Source organism: Mchenga conophoros, linkage group LG4 (assembly GCF_057382185.1).
Source record: "Mchenga conophoros isolate Kocher_MC1m ecotype Shallow Benthic linkage group LG4, M_conophoros_male_GT1.1, whole genome shotgun sequence".
NCBI classification, from domain to species: Eukaryota; Metazoa; Chordata; class Actinopteri; order Cichliformes; family Cichlidae; genus Mchenga; species Mchenga conophoros.
In genome coordinates this window covers 8,088,348-8,107,179 of record NC_140529.1, presented here as the reverse complement: position 1 = coordinate 8,107,179, position 18,832 = coordinate 8,088,348, and the positions used below count along the sequence as shown (strand labels likewise).

The 18,832-nt window shown below is 39.5% G+C and overlaps 1 protein-coding gene across 1 annotated transcript; it reads right to left on the bottom strand.

Annotated features, from left to right (window-relative positions):
• Positions 1 to 1,627: 1,627 nt before the first annotated feature.
• On the bottom strand, positions 1,628 to 16,960 carry LOC146575471 (uncharacterized). Its single transcript, XM_085270176.1, has 9 exons — positions 16,944 to 16,960; positions 15,478 to 15,522; positions 15,291 to 15,326; positions 14,894 to 15,205; positions 10,562 to 10,852; positions 10,134 to 10,427; positions 9,068 to 9,385; positions 3,968 to 4,099; positions 1,628 to 3,884 (listed from the first exon to the last, which is right to left on the bottom strand). Exons 2-9 carry the CDS (start codon positions 15,518 to 15,520, stop codon positions 3,313 to 3,315), a joined length of 1,998 nt encoding a protein of 665 aa, XP_085126302.1. The 5' UTR covers positions 15,521 to 15,522; positions 16,944 to 16,960; the 3' UTR covers positions 1,628 to 3,312.
• Positions 16,961 to 18,832: the final 1,872 nt, after the last annotated feature.

Sequence of the window (18,832 nt, the reverse complement as noted above, 5' to 3'; positions counted from 1 at the left end):
CTTTTGGTAAGTAGTTGTTGGTTTTGTGAAGCAACCGATGACGGGGTAACTCTCATGACTAACTCAGATTCCCTGTGGTTACGGAGGAAGAAAGGAGCTTTCCAGAATGCATATGAAAATTTTTCTCAAGGGATACTAATGTCCTTGCATTATATGCAATGACCTTCTGTTACGACTGTGGCCATAAGAAGTCTGTATGAGCTGCTTTGTTTCTGTGTCTGTGCTATGCTTAAGACCCTCTGCAGGTCCTTCCCCTAATGAAGAGTAGTGAGCTGCTGATTGGACCGTGGAACAGGTGACTGCGTTCAAAAAGCCGCTCTGACAGCTCCCGGGAGAGAGAGAAACGAGCGAGCAGTTTTAAAAGCAGACGCAGACCCAGCCCTGGTTTCCAACTTTTTGCATTTCTTGGTATCTGTGTAAGCGTGCTCTGTCAGAGCCGCCACTGGTGTAAACTCTGTGCTTATGTATGCATAGGCTGAAGCGGAAGGGGTGAGCCGCCTTTTTCTTTCGAACAGTTTTCTCCTGTTTTGTGGGCTAGGAAGTGAGGGATAGTATTGTCATTTGTTTGTTTTGTTTCTATCTTAGGGTTTAGTTAGTTTCCTCTGGTGTGACTTAGGTGGTTTTGTTTATTATTTTAGCCTGGGTTGCTTCCTGACATTAAATAAAATCACCTTTTTTTACTCATAACTGGTTTCGAATGTTTGGCTTGGGAACCAGGGCAGGTACTTGCCTCTCTCTCCTCCAACCTTATGTGCGTCTCTATACGCCTAGACTAGGGGCGTAACACCTTCATCTTGGCTGCTTGTTTCTGATAAAACAGCTTCCAGGCACTGCTGTGAGGTGGGGTACAAAGGGCTCTGAAAAATCATGGTAATCTAGAATGGGTGCCTGTGTTAGATAGTTTGTCAACTGGTTTAGGGCATCTTGATGACTCTCAGTCCATCCAAGTTCTTCTTAAGACCAGACCCATTCTGGCTGGTCAAACTAGTGAATGGCAATTTCTGTCCTTCTGTTCTGTCTCCTCAATGTGACAAAAGGTCCGTAAGTCTTTTCTCAGAGTCATTCTGGTGCTTCAAACACTGCAGACTGACTTGCTTCTTTCTCACTCATTCTAGCAGCACTTTAAACTGGATGTGTGAATGTGTGATGTGTGCATTCATTAACTATTTTCAACCGTGTTGCTGTATCATCAGCTGTATCATCAAGTCACATCAAGGTCATGATTTTACAGTGAAGTTCAAAATTATTATTTAATACGCTTCCACCTGCAGAAAATGTTCCACCCTAGGACTGACATATAGTGCTTTTCTACTTTCCCTGAGTAATTCAAAGCACTTTATACAACATGCCTAACTCAGCTATTCACCCCAGTGCTTTTTTCTATGCTTGAGGGCTTTCTATTTAATATTCCCACACATTCATACTCCAGTAGATGTATGAGGGAGCCACTTGTGGTTAGCATCTTGCCCAAAGATATTTGGCATGCAGACTGAAGCAGCCAGGTATCAAACCACCAACCTTCAGATAAGTACAGTCATGCCAGGTGTCATAGGGCAAATAGTGGGGTAAACCCCAGACAGATCATCAGTCTGTTATAGAGATCCAGACAACCAGACACACTCATACCTTCTGCCAATTCAGAATCACCCATTTACCAAAGCCCATGTATGTTTTTGAACTGTACGGGGAAGCTGGAATACCTGAAGAGAATCAATGCAAACACAACAAGAACATGACAACACCACCAAGATTCAAACCCAGAACCTTCTTTATGTGAGACAGCTATAATGACCATGTGCTGTTATTAGTTTAAACAAAAAATGTTCAATCATGTTAGTTATTGTTCTCTGTAATCACAGGTTAACCGTTACCTCACACTGGCAGTCTTTATGCTAACCGTGAACATGGTATCTTATTTTTTCCTTCATCAGAAATTAACTAACAATCGAGAACAGACCTCAGCAGCTGCTCATAACTGAGCACTCATTAGAAATAGAGAACTTGTATTTGAGGGTGGCTGTGGTCCCTAACCTCTGCGAATACCAGAGGTCAACTGTAAGGACATAAATGAGGGTGAAATCATCTTGTCATCTACATTGTTGATACAAGGTGCTAAATATGTGTTTTGATAAGATCAACAAAGATAAAGTTTGTGTGACTGCTTTACATTAAGTAAAAAAAAAAACTTACATGAGTTTGAATATAAAAATATGCATTATCTGTTCATACAAATATACTGTATTTACCTCTCCAGGATCAAATTTGACACCTTGTCACCAGGACTATACTAAATATGTACACAGACACCTGAAGTACATATTCGTGTTACTTGTGCAAATACATCATGTTGGAAATCAAAAAATATAACATAAAATTATAGGATGAGTACAGCAAGCAACAGCTGGATTAAGATATAGAGCTTTTTGGTCTATTATCTTTGTTTGTAAATCAAGGGTTTCTGCAAATTTCAGGCCAATAAGCTTAACTGAGGTTATACAAAGAATAGAAAAAAAAAAAGGCTAAAACAGGTTTTTGATGTTGAGATCTTCACAGTCATGGCTAAAAAGCTAGAACAAGTGAATTTAATATTAAGGGCAGCTAATAAATTCTTACACTACACAGAAAATATTCAAATTGTTGAAATTCTAAAATTTTAACATTAGAAGACAGTTTTAAGGGATCATCTTAGAATGTTTATAAAGTATGCATAAACCCACCGATGGCTGACATCACCTACTGCGAAGCCTCAAGCTGAGCAATTTTGCCATTTTGGTCTGGGTGTTTTAAAACTGGGCATCATGAACACGTTGCAGATCTGACTGAGAAACTGAGCCCAATCAGAAGCAAGCAACTTGTGAATCTCATGATAAAGATTACCCTGCTTTACCCTTCTTTTGACTCTAATGTACATGATGATTTACAAAGTCATGTGTGTTCAGTATTTTAAACTTGAAACTACCAATTGAGGCCATCAACACATCAGAACGGTTTTAAGGTCATGAGCTCATATAGCAAGGAAGCCAGAGACCTCCATACAAGATCGCACCTTTGCAACAAAAGCAGTCTCCTCCTGTTGGCCATAAAAAAAAAATTCATGTCTAAGTGGCTTCCACAATGGCATCACCTTTCAGACCCAGAAGGCAAGTCTACCTTTTATATCTATATAAAAGGCATCTATATATTTTTATATTATGTAGTATGTTACAATTACGGGAAACCAAGATAACTAATTAAACATATTGGCTAAAAGATTTTTTGGTTGCAGTTGTATTTTAGGTCAAGTTATTATCAATGATGATGAACTGCTGATAGTCAAGATACATTCTCATAGTTGTCCTCTTCATCATCACTACTTTCTTCTTCTTCATCATTATGTACACCAAGCGAGGGTGGGGATACATTCTCATAATTGTCCTCTTCATCACTAGTTTCTTCTTCATCATCATTATCTACACCAGGTGGTGGTGGTGGTGATACATACAGCGAGGGTGGGGATACATTCTCATAATTGTCCTCTTCATCACTAGTTTCTTCTTCATCATCATTATCTACACCAGGTGGTGGTGGTGGTGATACATACAGCGAGGGTGGGGATACATTCTCATAGTTGTCTTCTTCATCACTAGTTACATCATCTTCATCTTCTCTGTGATCACTTACACTCACATAGGCCTTCATGCAATTGGGGCCTGCTTTCTTGTAATCATGATCATCATTACACACTGGCTCCTCATAGTCATTGCTTCCCTCGTCATCCACTCCTGCAGCTCCCCCTTTCATTTTTACATTAGTGTCCATTAGATCAACATTCACATAGTCCTGCGCATCGTCTTCATCACCCTCACTGTCTCCCCACTGGTAAGCATTCCCGACTTGGTCAACAACTGAAACACAAGTAAGGGAAAACAATGTCAATATGTAGTCAAACTATCTGATGAATAATTGCCTAAAATTTGTGAGCACACACTTTGACTGTGGATGAAAGCTAGAGGCTCCTTGGCTCGTCGTTGTCTTCTCCTGATGAGAACCACTAACAGCAGCAGCAGGAGCAGCAGCAGGATTCCAACAGCTACCGAGGACAACAGCAGCATCAAAGACACTAGAAGGACAGCATTCGATCAGTTTGATCAAAAACTTCCCCGGTACAATGAATTACGTCTTAGTTAAGTTGCTAATCTAGAGCAGTGTTTCCCAACCACTGTGCCATGGCACAGAGTTGTGCCATGAGAGATCATCAGGTGTGCCATGGGAAATTATTTAATTTCAATTAATTGGTCCAAAAAATACAATTTAATAATTACTGCAAATAATAAAATCATTGTTGGGCATCTGTCCTTTCAACGCAGTGACTGGTAGAGTAATTACTCTTTCATGTCAGTGGGTGGCAGTGAATGAATGAATGAATGAAGCCTTTATTTGTCACTTGCAGTTGCCTGCAGTGAAATTGGAGCCCTTCCGACCATACATACATTACACAAACATTCCAGAGGATGGTATGGTGGAGTCAAAAAGGAGGTACTGCCTCTGGACACAGTGGAGACTGTCAGAAAACAACTACAAGAAGACAGCTTCTTGGAAGACAGAAACAGCTTTACCCCAAACCAGATTTGCACACTATTAGACCTCTGCCTTACCACCACATATTGTAAATACAACAACGGTTTTTACAGACAAAAACATGGATGTGCCATGGGCTCCCCGGTGTCACCTATTGTAGCCAACCTTTATATGGTGGAAAGAAAGGCTCTTGGCTGTTTTAACGGGAGGGTATCTAGCTGCTGGTACAGATATGTGGACGACACCTGGGTCAAAATCGAGACCCAAGAAGTAGAATCCTTCACTGCGCACATCAACGCTGTGGCTAAAAACATAAATTTCACCAGGGAAGACACAAAGGATAACTGTTTGCCATTCCTGGACTGTGCTGTGCACATTAAAGAGAACGGCAACCTCAATGTTGAAGTTTACCAGAAGCCCACACACACACGGACCAGTACCTCCTCTTTGACTCCCATCACCCTCTGGAACACAGACTTGAAATAATTAGGACCCTACACCACCGGGCAAAAAATGTTCCCTCTAAGCCTGAAGGAAAAAAGAGGGAACACGCACATGTAAATGAGGCTCTTAAAACATGTGGTTATCCTAACTGGGCTTTCATAAAGTCAGCAACGAGGCACAGAAAAGAAGATCAGACACCAACTCTTGAGGATCAGAAAGACAAATGCAAAAACATTGTCATCCCCTATGTTGCCAGTTTATCAGAAAAACACAGGAGTTTTCTCCAAGCATGACATCCCAGTGTACTTCAGACCCAGCCACACGCTCAGACAAAAACTGGTTCATCCCAAAGACAGAACTCCTAAACACAAACTTAGCAACATAGTATATGCTGTAAAGGGTAGTGACGAATGCCCAGACCTCTACACTGGAGAGACCAAATAGCCACTTAATAAACGCATGGCACAACATAGAAGAGCCACCTTGACGGGACAAGACTCAGCAGTCCATCTGCATCTAAAGGACAAAGGTCACTCTTTTAGGACACCAATGTTCACATTTTGGACACAGAAGACAGATAGTATGAAAGAGGAGTGAAAGAAGCCATCTATGTGTATTGTGAATGACCATCTTTGAAGTAAGTAAGTAAGTAAAATTTTATTTATATAGCACATTTCTAGATAAAAGATCACAAAGTGCTTTACAAGGTATAGGAACAGATTAAAAAGACAAAGTACAGTCAAAAGTTAACAAAATGCAATTTTAAAAAGGATGTGTTTTTAGCTGAACACAGGCGGTGGTTTACGACACCAACTTTCTGCCATCTGAGATCCCTTCCAAGACGCCTTAACGCCCACTCACATCCTGGGCCATCTGACCTCAGGAAATCACATGATAGGTTGGGGCCAGGTTTCAGAGCAGGTTCATCCAAAACCTTGACTGATTGTGACCTACACCCGTTTTCACACCTTGACTTGTGTGATTAGGTAGAGGATCAACAGGGGGTTCATGACCCCGTTGGGGGACACTCACTGAGGAATTAAATCTGGGAGTCTCCACCATTTGACCGTAGAACTGAAGAAGCTTCTCGAATGAGAGGTGAAACGTCTTCGAGCAACTTAAAGAAGTCCAGATACTTTTCTTTCCAATCTTAATGAGTCTACGGACATTAGCTGACATTCCCAACTATTGGCCAATGTGCGTCTTGTGGAAGGAGACTCCATCAGAGAAAACTTTCTATTTTGCAAGGCACTGCCAGAAAAAAAACGGGACAGGAAATTTTTTGGGTTACATCCGAATAGCTTGAACAAAGAGGGTGGGAAACCTGCACGAGTATCTGCACTGATGGAGCAGCAGCCATGGTCGGACGCACCAAAGGTTTCGTTAGCAGAGTGAAAGCGATAAACCCAGATGTTGTTATTATTACGCACTGTTTTCTGCACCGCAAGGAGCTCGTTGCCAAGACTTTACCAGCAGACCAAGCTCCTGTATTGGATGATGTCGTGCGCATGGCAACCTTCATCAAGACAAGACCTCTGAAAAGCCACATACTTGCATCTCTGTGCGAGGAAATGGGAGTGGAGCATAAAGCTTTATTGCTCCACACGGAGGTCCGATGGTTGGCACGCAGCAAAGTACTGGCCTGTGTGTTTGAGCTGCAGGAAGAGCTAAACATGTTTTTGAGTGATGAGAGGTACAATGATGCAAAGCTGCTTACAAGTGATTAGGGGTGTGCAAGGCTGGCTTACATGGCAGATATACTTCCGCATTTTAATAAACTTAACACACAAATGCAAAGCCGAGATGAAAACCTGCTCACAAGCACAGATATAATAAATGTATTTTGTTCAAAGGTCCACCTCTGGCAACAACATCTTTAATTAACCGATTCGCACTACAACCTGGTTTGCCTCTTACCTGTAATTATTTTTATTTAATTTAATAACTGTACAGTACTCTGTTTATAGTAACCATTGTCCTTAATGTAAATATGTAAGAAAAATTGTGTATGTTTCTGTTCCGTGTCCTGTGTACTGTTTGTTTGTATATGTGTCTTTTTGGCTGCTGTTACAACCAAATTTCCCCTTGTGGGACAATTAAAGGATTATTCTATTCTATCTAAAAAATGCCAACCTTGGCATGTTCCCACTCGCTCAGAAATGGCAAGGAGATACTGAAACTGCCACACTGTGTGAAATAGTAGGTAAACATTTGAAAACGCTCGAGAAGAAGTTGTTAATTTATTTCCCCTCTGTTTCCACTGAATGCCTTGACTGGGTAAGAGACCCATATAGCTCAGCAGCAGTTTTTTAGAAAGGATAAGACTTTGCAGGAACAGGAGGAACTAACTGAATTGACACAAGACTGTGGTGTGAAGCTAAGCTTTGCTGATCTATCTTTGGATAGTTTTTGGTTGACTGCTGCAAAGGAGTTCCTCATTCTGGCAAACAGAGCCATTTTGACATTGCTCCCATTTTCCACAACATATCTATGTGAGCTAAGCTTTTCACTTAGGAAGAGTGGTTGAGAAGAGCTTCATATATGGGGAAAAAATGCTTAGATGGTTTTGTTACAAAACCCGTAAAAAAAAAAAAAAAAACAGAAAAAGAAAGCTGAACATACGCAAATCTTATAAATGTATACGACTTTTGTTGAAAAAATTGAGGTAATCTACTAATCAGAAGGTTGATGGTTCGATCACTGGCTGCTTCAGTCTGGGTGAGGCAAGTTGTATAAAGGGCTTTGAGTGCTCAGAGCAGAAAAGCAGAAAAGTGGTATATAAGAAACAGTCAATTTATCATTATTATAAACTACCGGTCAAAAGTTTTAGAACACCCAAATGTTTCTAGTTATTTATTGCAATTCATGTCATTCAAGTCCAATGAATAGCTTGAAATGGTACAAAGGTAAATGGTGAACTGATAACTCAGACAAGAAGAGGTCTGACAGACCCAAAGCCACCACTGAATCAGAGAACAAGTTTCTGAGAGTTAACAGCTTATATGATAGGCGGCTCACAGGACAACAGCTTCAAGCACAGCTTAATAGTGGTATAGAAAGCAAGTCTCAGTTTAAGCGGTAAAGAGAATACTTTAAGCTGAAGGTTTGACAGGACGAGTTGCAGCAAGAAAGCCATTGCTAAGACGTCAGATTAAGACAAAGAGGCTTGCCTGGGACATGAAACACCGCCATTGGACTACTGAAGACTGGAAGAAGGTATTGTGGACTAATGAATCAAAATTTTAAATCTTCAGTTCATCATGTAGGATCTTTGTTTGCCATCAAGTAGGTGAAAGGATGGTTCCACAGTGTGTGGCATCATCTGTCAAACATGGAGGAGGAAGAGTGATGGTCTGGGGCTGTTTTACTGGATCCAGGGATGGTGCCACAGCATTCTGCAGTGCCATGCAATACTCTCTGGTTTGTGCCTAGTTGGTCAGGGGTTCATCCTACAGCAAGATAATGACTCCAAACACAAGTCCAAACTATGCCAGAACTACCTCAGGAAAAAGAACAAGAGGATGGCTTGTTCAGACACAGACTTATACCCCATCGAGCTGGACAGAAGAGTGAAAGCAAAGCAACCTACAAGTGCAACATTTATGGGACCTTCTGCAACAGATTGGGAAGGACTTTCTGAAGAATATTTGATTTCTATTGTAGAAAAACTGTTATATCTGACAAAAGTCTACTTTGATGAGTCAAAACTTTAGAATACATTTTGGTACACTTCAGTTGCTTATGTGCACTATGTTTTCATTTCAGAGTGCAATGAGACATAAACTTTTTTTTTTTTTACCAGAAGTGTATATCTATTAAATGAACATAACTGCTGTTTGGCAGCAGTTTTTTTTTCTTCTTTTTTTGGCAACATCAAGGTTTAAGTTCCTGTTTCTGTTAAGTTCTGTTTTTATTTCAGCCTTTGCCCCTATTTCTACTGCTTCTTCTCTTTCTAGTCTTAATTGCAAACATACAAAGGGAAAACACAGAGACATTAATACTGAGAAAAATTAGGTAGTTATGATATGGTTTTGTTAATAAAACATAAATTCAACACTGTACTTACATTTAATGATGACACTGATCGGTGCTGTTGCAGCAGATCTGAATGTCCGTGTGGACACTGTGACTTCATACACACAGCTGTAGTTGCCCTGATGTTCATACTCAGCTACAGGGAAACTAAATGAGGCTGAGTTGTTGACTGCTGGCTCTGTGAGGTTGGAGCCAGAGAAGCTCAGAATAAAATGTCCACTGGAAAATGTGGAGTTAATGGAACAGGTGAGGATGAAGCTGTAACCCCTGGTGATTTGTGCACCTTCAGGACCCCAGACAAGTCCTGCATTAGGAGATGTCAAGGAGATGCTGGGCCTCTGTAGTCTCACTGTGTGAAAGCAAACTGGGATTAAAACATATTATTCTCTCTACCTTTTAATTCTGGACTTGTTTAAACTCTAGAATCAAAAGCAGAAGGAAGGATTTTTGTGGGGCACTTAAGGGAAGCTGAATCAAACTCAACACATTTCATCACTTACTAACTTATTAGTATTTGGTGTTATTTTATTTTTCACACATTCAGCAGTTATTGAGCAACATTAGAAGTTTCTTGCTACATGATAAATGAAAGTCCATGCTTATCTGCCGAGAAAAATGGCAGATTAGCTTGGGTAAAAGACCGAAAGCTGAGGCACACAATGAAGAATGCTGTTGGTAAAGTTTCTGGGCTGCCTTTCCTCATAACAGCCATCCCTTAAGATTTTCTCAATTTAGAGCAATGCATTATCAGGGATTGTAACATCTAGTCTTTTTACTGAATCTTTTAGCCCTCAACGTAGCATTTAGCTCTTTAGCTGCTCAATCCTCCATGGTATGTAATAGTTTGTTTCAAGTAGTGTGTGTTTACTCCTCAGTACTGTTGGCTTTGAGATCATTTTCTCTGGATACTGAAAAATCCACAATGAAAGTGGGATTCTGTTCATAATGCTTTTTTTTGCTTTTGTTTGTGCTTTTTTTTGTAAATAGCTATTAAAACAAGTTTAAGCTATGACTGAAACAACTTATTATCTGTATTAAAAATGATAATTTCTCATTTTGTTTGAAAAAATGCTTCTTACATGTATTTGCTTTATTACCTGTCACAGAGAGCCTGCCAGAGTCACTTGGTGGGGAGTTAAATTCAAGACCTGAGCCCATTTTCTGATACTGACACTGGTACGATCCCTCGTTATCAAAGTTCACTTTAAGGATATTGAATGTTGCAGAGTTTGTACTAGAAGTTTGGGTCCTTATAAATGAATCTGATGTTTTCTTCAGAATGAACGATCCACCCAAAACCTGAGTGGAGATTGAACAAGTGATTGCAATGTTCCGACCCCAGGTGACCTCACCAACAGGATTTATGGTGACATGGGGTTTTGGGAAACTCACTGAAAAAACAAACAAAACAAATGAACAAACAAAAAAACAGCATAATACTGATTGATATGTTGCTGGCTTAATGACACTTTTAGCTTTTGATTCTTGGAGCTGTCGAGCTCAGGAAATTGTTTTGTTTTCTTACCATTAACAGAGAGTCTGACAACATCACTGAGGGGGGATGAAAAGTTTTGCTCTGAAATGGTTTTCTTATACTGACACTGGTACGAGCCGTTATGATCTAAGTCCACTTTGTGGATACTGAAGGTAGCAGATGTGGAACTTGAGAATGCAGTCTGGCTGAAAGTGCCTGAGGTCTTCTTGAGGATGAAAGTTCCACCAGAGAACTCGGGTGAGATCAAACAAGTAATGATGAGATCTTCACCCCAGGCAACCTTATCTCTATTCAGAGAGATCCTGGGCTTTGGAAGGCTCACTGAAAAACACAGTTTAGCATAATGTTAGTTTAGATAAATATAAGTTTATGCATTTAAATAGCAAATCTTTGTAACTTTTTAATTTTACAACCCACTACCAACTCACTACCACCCCAGCTCTTCCCCATCCCCCCATCCTTCATCTAACTTAATTTCATGTCTGTTAGCAGTAATCGTTCTGTACAGAACATGCCCCACTCTCCCTTCCTTTGTCATTGCTAACTACCTTTTCTAATAACTACCAGGGGTAGCTGTAGCTCAAGAGGTAGAGTAGGCCATCTCCTAACTGGAAGGTTGGTAGTTTGATTCTTGGCTGCTCGAGTCTCCAATCAAGGTCAAGGTCAAGGTTCTTTATTTGTCACATGCATAGTTATACAAGTATAACACACAGTGAAATGTAGCCTGACACGCTCCTCGACATGTGCAGACATCTGCATGCCTAAGTGCATTTTGACAAGATAGCAAACACCAAGTTCCTCTCTAAACCATTTCTCATTGTATCGGACCGATGCCGATACGTAATATCGGATCAGTCCATCTCTAATTACTACTATAGATTTCTTAGAGATGTTAGTTTGCATGGACTGAAACAGTATTGTAAGAGTAGCAGCAGGATTTCATGGTCACCAGGGAGACCAGCAAAATCAAAGACAGTTTTTTTATTAAGAAAACAAAAGAGATTCCACACATGTAACTTACCTATAAGGCATTTACGGCATGCCATAAAAAAGTATCTTGCTCCCACCCACCCCCTTCATTTCTGTGTGAATGAGCTTGACTGATCATGCTTATCTATGCTTATCTGTCTGGGTTCCTTTTTTTTGTTTTGTTTTATTTTCTTTTTGTTTTTGTTTTCAGCCTATGAAGTGTTGATCACGGGAATGAGATGATAAATCCTGCGGATATATAAGTCTTACATAATTTAACTTACATTTAGGTAAGTACTGTAGGGTTGGAATGGCTGGTTTGAGTAACATTTGATTTCAGAACCTTGTTAGTTCCTGGATATGTCTGGCATCATGACTTTCTGTGTGTGCAGCCAGGCAACAAGAAACACATGAAAAACATGAAGTGTTTGATTTCACCCAGTGTCAGCTAAACACTGTACAGACTTAAGACACCACATATTCCTAAGTGTTCAATGCAGGGTGTCAAACTCATTTTACTTCGCGGGACATGTACAGACCACTTTGCTATTAAGTGGGCCGGACCAAACTCTGCTTTCTGTCACTGTGTAAAGAAGTTACATATTAAACAGTTTTAAAAAGTTGTGACAAAAAAAGAAAATCTGTCAGCATGACTCTTTGAAGAGTCTTTAGAAGACCTTTTCCTATTTTCACAAAGCAAAATCTGTTTACCTGCTCGTTAATCATTTGCTGTTTGCTGGTTGTTGAAATGGTTTTGAAAACTTTTAGCTGAGATTCTGATGTTTCTGTGGATGCTACACGTTTATATATTTAACAGATCTGGCTGTACATCCTGTTAAACCAGATGTTCTCCCTTTCACATTTGATACTGGGGGCATTGGGGTTCAATGGATTAATTGTTTATTGCTTAATTACTTTGTGGCCATAAGGAAGATTTTTATCAATAGGAAAAGCTGTAAAACCTATGAAAATATAGTTAAAAGTCCAAAATTTATGCTTGTTTGTGGTGAGCAGCAGATGAAACAAGTTAAGAACTATAAATGACGTCAAGTTTTCTAGTCTCTTTGCATGTGGCCAAATGGTGTGCTCATTTAATAAAGTTGCTTGCATGAATTCTTAGCAGGGCTGAAGATTCGCCTCCCACGGGCCATTAATACCTGACAAATGAAATTATTGTTTCACTTGTTTGACACCCGAGGTCTAATAACTTAATGGCAAGAAAACGCATTTATCATCATTTTTGTATTAAAAAAGTCTTTGTGCTATAAAAATATCATAATCCAAAACAAATTGAATAACATGATGTTGTCATGCTGACATCAGCACTAATAATCAGTATATATTGCTGATGTCCTTGATCTTCTAATAGAAACAGGCTAATGTCATCATATTGTAATACAAACAGGATGTTATTAGCATGTTCTCATAGGAACATCTTAAAACACCATCCATCCATCCATCCTCATCCGCTTTGTCCAGGGCCAGGTCGCGGGGGCAGCAGCCTAAGCAAAGAGGCCCAGACCTCCCTCTCCCCAGCCACCTCCTCCAGCTTATCCGGGGGAATACCAAGGCGTTCCCAGGCCAGCCGAGAGATATAATCTCTCCAGCGTGTCCTGGGTCTGCCCCGGGGCCTCCTCCCTCCTCTTAAAACACTAAAACAGGTTTTCGTATAGTTCTTGCCCTTCGGAGGAGTTGTGGTCTCCACGTGCTCTTGTTTCTCAGTGATTTCTTTCCTTATGGTGCATCTTCTCTTAGGTTTTCCACCTCCAAAAATCACTTTAACCTCTTTGTTCAAGTTAGAGCTAATTCAAGCGAATTAGTTCTGTTGATAAGCACCGCTGTTAATGTGTTTTTTAAATACAAATAACTGAACAGGCATGCGGTCCATAGCAGGAAACCAAGAGGGAAGTTGCTGCATGAAGATTACTGAGAAAAAACAGCACCATACTGCAACTATAAATATCAAGTATTGATAAGATCATGTGGTACCATATTTGGGCATGGATGCTGTAAGTATTTGGGAGTGCTACTAGACTCTAAATTATCCTTTAAAAAACACATTAAAAAAGTAGTGAAAACTGTAAATCTTAATATACAGAACTTTAGACATATCCGCACATCATTAACAGACACAGCAGCGATTACTTTCTTGCATTCTATGATACTGGCTCATATTGAATATTGTATTACAAGTTGGTCCAAGTAGCTTTGCTGCTATTGGGCCAATTGAAGTATGCTACAAAAGAGCATTGAAAATATTAGATAAAAAACCTTTTTCATATCACCACTGTCAAATTTTAGAAAAATACAAGTTTTTATATTTTACTAATTTCAAATTATTTAAATCTGCCTGTCTAATATACAAAGTTATACATGGTCTGGCACCTCCACCAATGAGTGATTTTATTAAACAAAAGTCTAGCAGTGTTGCCGGGTCTCGACTGACTCGAGCCACTGTTAGGGGTGATTGTGAACTGGCACTCAGGCGGACCACCTTTTCACAGAATGCTCTGTCATATCAGGGAGTGAGCTTCTGGAATAGTCTTCCACTGTCAGTGAGGGAAAGTACAAGTCTACCCATCTTTAAGAGTCACTTAAAAGGGCGGCTGAGGGACACACAAACATGTAATCATGTTTAATAATCATGTTTTATATTGGACGGGAAAAAGAGTTAGTGTATTACAAAAAGGGAAACAACTGTTAGTGCAATGGGTGAACGCAATATCACGATGGTCAGGGCATGTACAATATTGGGGTTTGTGCAATATAATTGATGTGTTTCCGTTATTGTTATCTATACTGTCCTCTTTGTCCACTCTCCTTGTCATTGTTTGTTCTAGTATAATGTGATCACTGTTTTTGTCCTTGTCACATGACCTGTAAATAGTGTCTCTGTATGTTTTTACTAACTTGTGTTTAACACCAACCTGCCAGAGGGTCTGCAGATGGAAATTAGCCCAAGGCTATAATCTGGCATATTTACATTTGTTAAAATGTTCATTAATATGTATTGCCCCTCTTTCTAAAAAATAAATAAATAAAATAAAATAAAATAATATCAAAGAAAGGAAACTGACATTGATAAAGATATCTTCAGCCATTTTGACACAAGCACCGATTTTTTTTTTTTACTTGTCTTATCACACACTCATGAAAACACAAATATCTGACACAGAGATCAGAACTTAGAAAGGGGCTGGCATGAAGTTGAAGTTATTGCTGCCAAAAGAGGAACAGCTGGTTATTTTAAACAATGATTGATGATCTACTTTCTTCCACCACTCAGAACGCTTAATGAGTGTGCTTCATAAATAAAGAGTTCAAAATGTATTATTTATTAATTTAGCACATTTTTATCTATGTTTTGATAAGAGTATAACAAACACTTCTCACCTGAACAGACGACACCAGCATCCTCACCATGGTCACAGTTGTGTTTCCCAAATCCATTGTGTCCACACTCAGTTAGAGAACTCTCACTTCCTGAACAGGCCACATCATCAAGCCAGATTTGTCCACTTCCTTGACCGAAGTGAGCAGATGAAATGGCCTCCAATGCTGCCCCACAGCCCAGCTGTCTACAGACCACCTTAGCATTATTTAAGTTCCAGACATCATCACAGACCGTTCCCCAGGAGCCACTGTGATAGATTTCAACTCTTCCATAGCACCGAGTGGATCCAGACCCAGCTAGTCTGATCTGTCCTATCAGCACATAATATAAACTATATTTAATACTTTCCTAAATTTGAAAAGAATTAAAAAATTTCACACACAAGAGCAGACTGACCTGCAGCAGATGAAGTGAAGGCCAAGAGGCAAGAAACTTGGAAGGAACAAAATGACATTGCTTATTGTGTAAACTAAGCACATACATCTGTAGTCATTTATCTAAAGTGATCAATATTTGCACTGAAAGGTAAACCTCAAAGACCCAAACTGTCTCTCTACAAAAGCATTACAAAAGTATGTCTTACCGAAGGTCAAAAACTGAAGCACTCTCTGCTGTCTGCACCCCATGACTGAAAAAAAGAGGCTGATCGTGTCATTTATGGGAACCAGAAGACAGTAAAGTCAACAAAAAACTACAGTGTACAAAAAACACTTCACATTTGGTTTATCCTCCCAAAACACTTCCTCTTTCGTTTTGAATTTTTTTTTAAAATTCATCCACGGGGCTTTGACACGAGCAGCTCTAAAGACTGGAGCTCACCACATCATTAAAAAATCTGTTTTTTAAAATAAAAATAAAACTGCTCGAGTAATCTAGTGACTCTCGGATACATATTGATTCATTATAAGCAAATTTGCACCAACCCTACCATCATCCACAGAAACACACACACTGTCTCCATCTGGTGATTAAAAAGTAATATTGACACAGATGATACATTCTTGAGGTTAAGCGCTCATAATTTTAAGCACTCCTACATTAGCCTAAAAAGTATTAGCAAGGACTCACAGTTTAACATTTGGGAAGATGATCTGAATGAGAAAGTCAATCCTTTTATAGTGGCAGTGGAAAGAAATGCAACCAGAGAATTGTCTCTGTTTCGACAGTTTTAAATCTTAACTCATTTCATGAATGTTTCTGAGGACTAAATTGGAAGCCACACTTTAAACTATAAAATCTTTAAAATATGGGCCTAAAATCGATGATCTGAAGCATTAAAGTGACACAAATATGCACCAAAAAAAGCAAAAGAAGAGAAATCATGAAGGAGGAAAATTGCTTTTCACAGCAGTGTGTGTGATACACCAACAAAAACACAGGGTCATACAGAAACTCATCCAAGATTTTTAGGAGATACACCCATGCCATCAATTTGAACAATCTACTGTGCTCGAGGTGATGACAATATGTACGCCTGTCTGACATATAATGTTCTACATGGACTTGCCCCCACATCCTTTAAATTAATTTATTAATCAAGACAGATTGCAGAGTTGGGACTAAGGCCATCCCTAGAGGGCACTGTAAGGTGTTTTATAGGCATTTGGACAAACTGCTGTCACTGTAGGGAACTCAGTGTTATAAAGGAGATGTGTGACCGTTTTTTACGGGTGACACGTGTCATTTATTTTTGTTTTTGTTGTGTATTTGTAAGTTTTCTATAACCTGCCCTGGGACTACAGATGTTAATTAGCAGTTTTGCTATAATCTAGCATGTTTACACTTTATGTTTGGTACATTGATGTTCATCAACGTGATGTTCCTGTTAAATGTATAAAAAGAAGAAAAAAATCCTGTAGTCAAGAAAGGAGTGAAATAATTAATAATGACAATAATGAACCGGTTTGGAAAATGTAAGGAGTAGAAAGTCGAGATCTTTGTGTGAAATTGGAGGAATAAAAAGTAGCAAAGTGTCAGAAAAGTGCTCAAGTAGAGAAAGGAAACTTTTGCTTTTGATAAAGACCACAGTGTGGAGGACGTTCTGCGAACCTTCGTTTCGGGTTATCACCGTCCTCTGTCTTCGGTGGTGGCCCCTCCTTTTCCTCCCACCGTCCTCTGCAGCTGTTCCAGCTGTTGCTGCTCCCGTGAAGTTTCATTGTGTTAACCGGTGTTAAAGGCGTGCAAAGCTCACTATTACTCATTCATACATAAACAACATGCAGTGTAACTGAATCTGTTAAAAGTCCTTTACAGCAGTAGATCACCTAGTTTCTCACCTTGCTTATCTGCGTTTATTTTTTTGCGGTAGAGACTGCCACGTCTGCCTGGGAAAAGCAGCCTGCTAATCGTCACCACTTCAGCTCCTCCCCCAGACCCTGCTGCTGACAGCGCAGTGGGAATCACACTCCTAACTACACATAGAGCGATTGCCATTTTTCCCAAATCACTGTGTCCATACCGCCACCTCTAACTGTAAATAATATCTCACATAATAACCTCTATCAGCAGTCATAATTAAGGAAAATGCTTTAAAAGATCAAATGCAATAAATTTAATTAAATATTGGTTAAAACATCCCTGTTTAGTGAATGTGTACACATGCCCTATCAGTGTAAACATTTCAGGCCTTTAGACAGCTATCAGCTACAGTGTAGCAATATCAAAATCTGAATGAACTTATCTACAGTGCAGAAGAAACTTCAGTGGACATTCTTTATGACATAAGTGTAAAGAAAACCTTTTTTTCTCTAACAAACTTCACTGTTGAGTTCATCAGTCTGTGTTTTAGATCCTCTGTGAGCGACCTGAGTTTGGAGAAACAGTGGCACAAAGATGGTGCTCAGAACAAAAATGACACTTACCCACAGTCACCCTGTGATGAACTAACAAACAAGCTTTGTAAAGTGTGAAAACTGAGAAACAAGTGCTGCAGTTTTTTCATAAAATGCACTGCTAATCTTACTATGTTTGGTGTGGTGATGCCAGGGTCTGTCATGTGCTGTGTGATGGTGATAAACAAAAGGCGAACTTTGTATTTAGGCTGAAAGACAAAATAACAAGGCATAACGTAAAGTACCAAAGGAAAATAAACACATAACTACAGAACACACACAAACGCAGCATGCCAGGGTGATAAGGGAAGTGCAGACAGGGGAAGCAAAACTAAACATAATGCACACAAGATAATATACTATCAAAATATCAAATGGAAGTAATTAATACAAAAACCAGGATGTCTTAGTCCTGCAAGCTTGACACAGACAAAGTGTAAACAGACATAAAAGACTGACTCAACATGGGAGACACTAAAAGCCAAAATACAGAGATAAGACTGAGAGAACAGGAAGGAAATGTTAACGGGAACTAAAAAAACCAAAAGGGAGAACAACACATTAATTATTTTATTAATCAACACATTACACACATATGATACAGTTCAGTACACCCCCCCCCCCCCCACACACACACACACACAAAACACTGTAGTAGCAATAATATAACTGTGTGTAATATAATATAAACGTATCATTACCTACTCTTTAATACTTTTGCAATTTGTTGTAGTTGTACTCTCTCAGTGTGTGTGTGTGTGTGTGTGTAATGATACAAGGGGTAGAGATATTGAGATGGACTGATAGTAGCCACTACTTGTTATTATTTCCTGAAATATCCTTTATCAGGTCTGGAGAGCTGAATCAAGGCTAGTTTTATGCATGATATGGACACTTTACCACATTGTGGTCTCACTGTTTAAGTTAAATAGATTGGTAGTTGTGGATATATTTGGTAAATATGGGGTTCAATATCTTGCTAAAGGAGACTCTGTGGTGCAAACTGGAGAAACCAGGATTTAAACCACTGAACTTCCAATTAGAAGTCCTGAGTCACAGTCATCATGGTTAAAGCAGGGGAACTTGGTATAGCTAAGGACCAGTGGG

What these genes read in the sequence shown, in the direction of transcription:
- LOC146575471 (XM_085270176.1), bottom strand. Translation starts at nt 15,520, where the DNA reads ATGGGGTGCAGACAGCAGAGAGTGCTTCAGTTTTTGACCTTCG. An exon ending in CTTCACTTCATCTGCTGCAG is followed by an intron (nt 15,206 to 15,290) that starts GTCAGTCTGCTC and finishes ATGTGCTGATAG; the next exon opens with GACAGATCAGACTAGCTGGG. An exon ending in TGCTGGTGTCGTCTGTTCAG is followed by an intron (nt 10,853 to 14,893) that starts GTGAGAAGTGTT and finishes TGTGTTTTTCAG; the next exon opens with TGAGCCTTCCAAAGCCCAGG.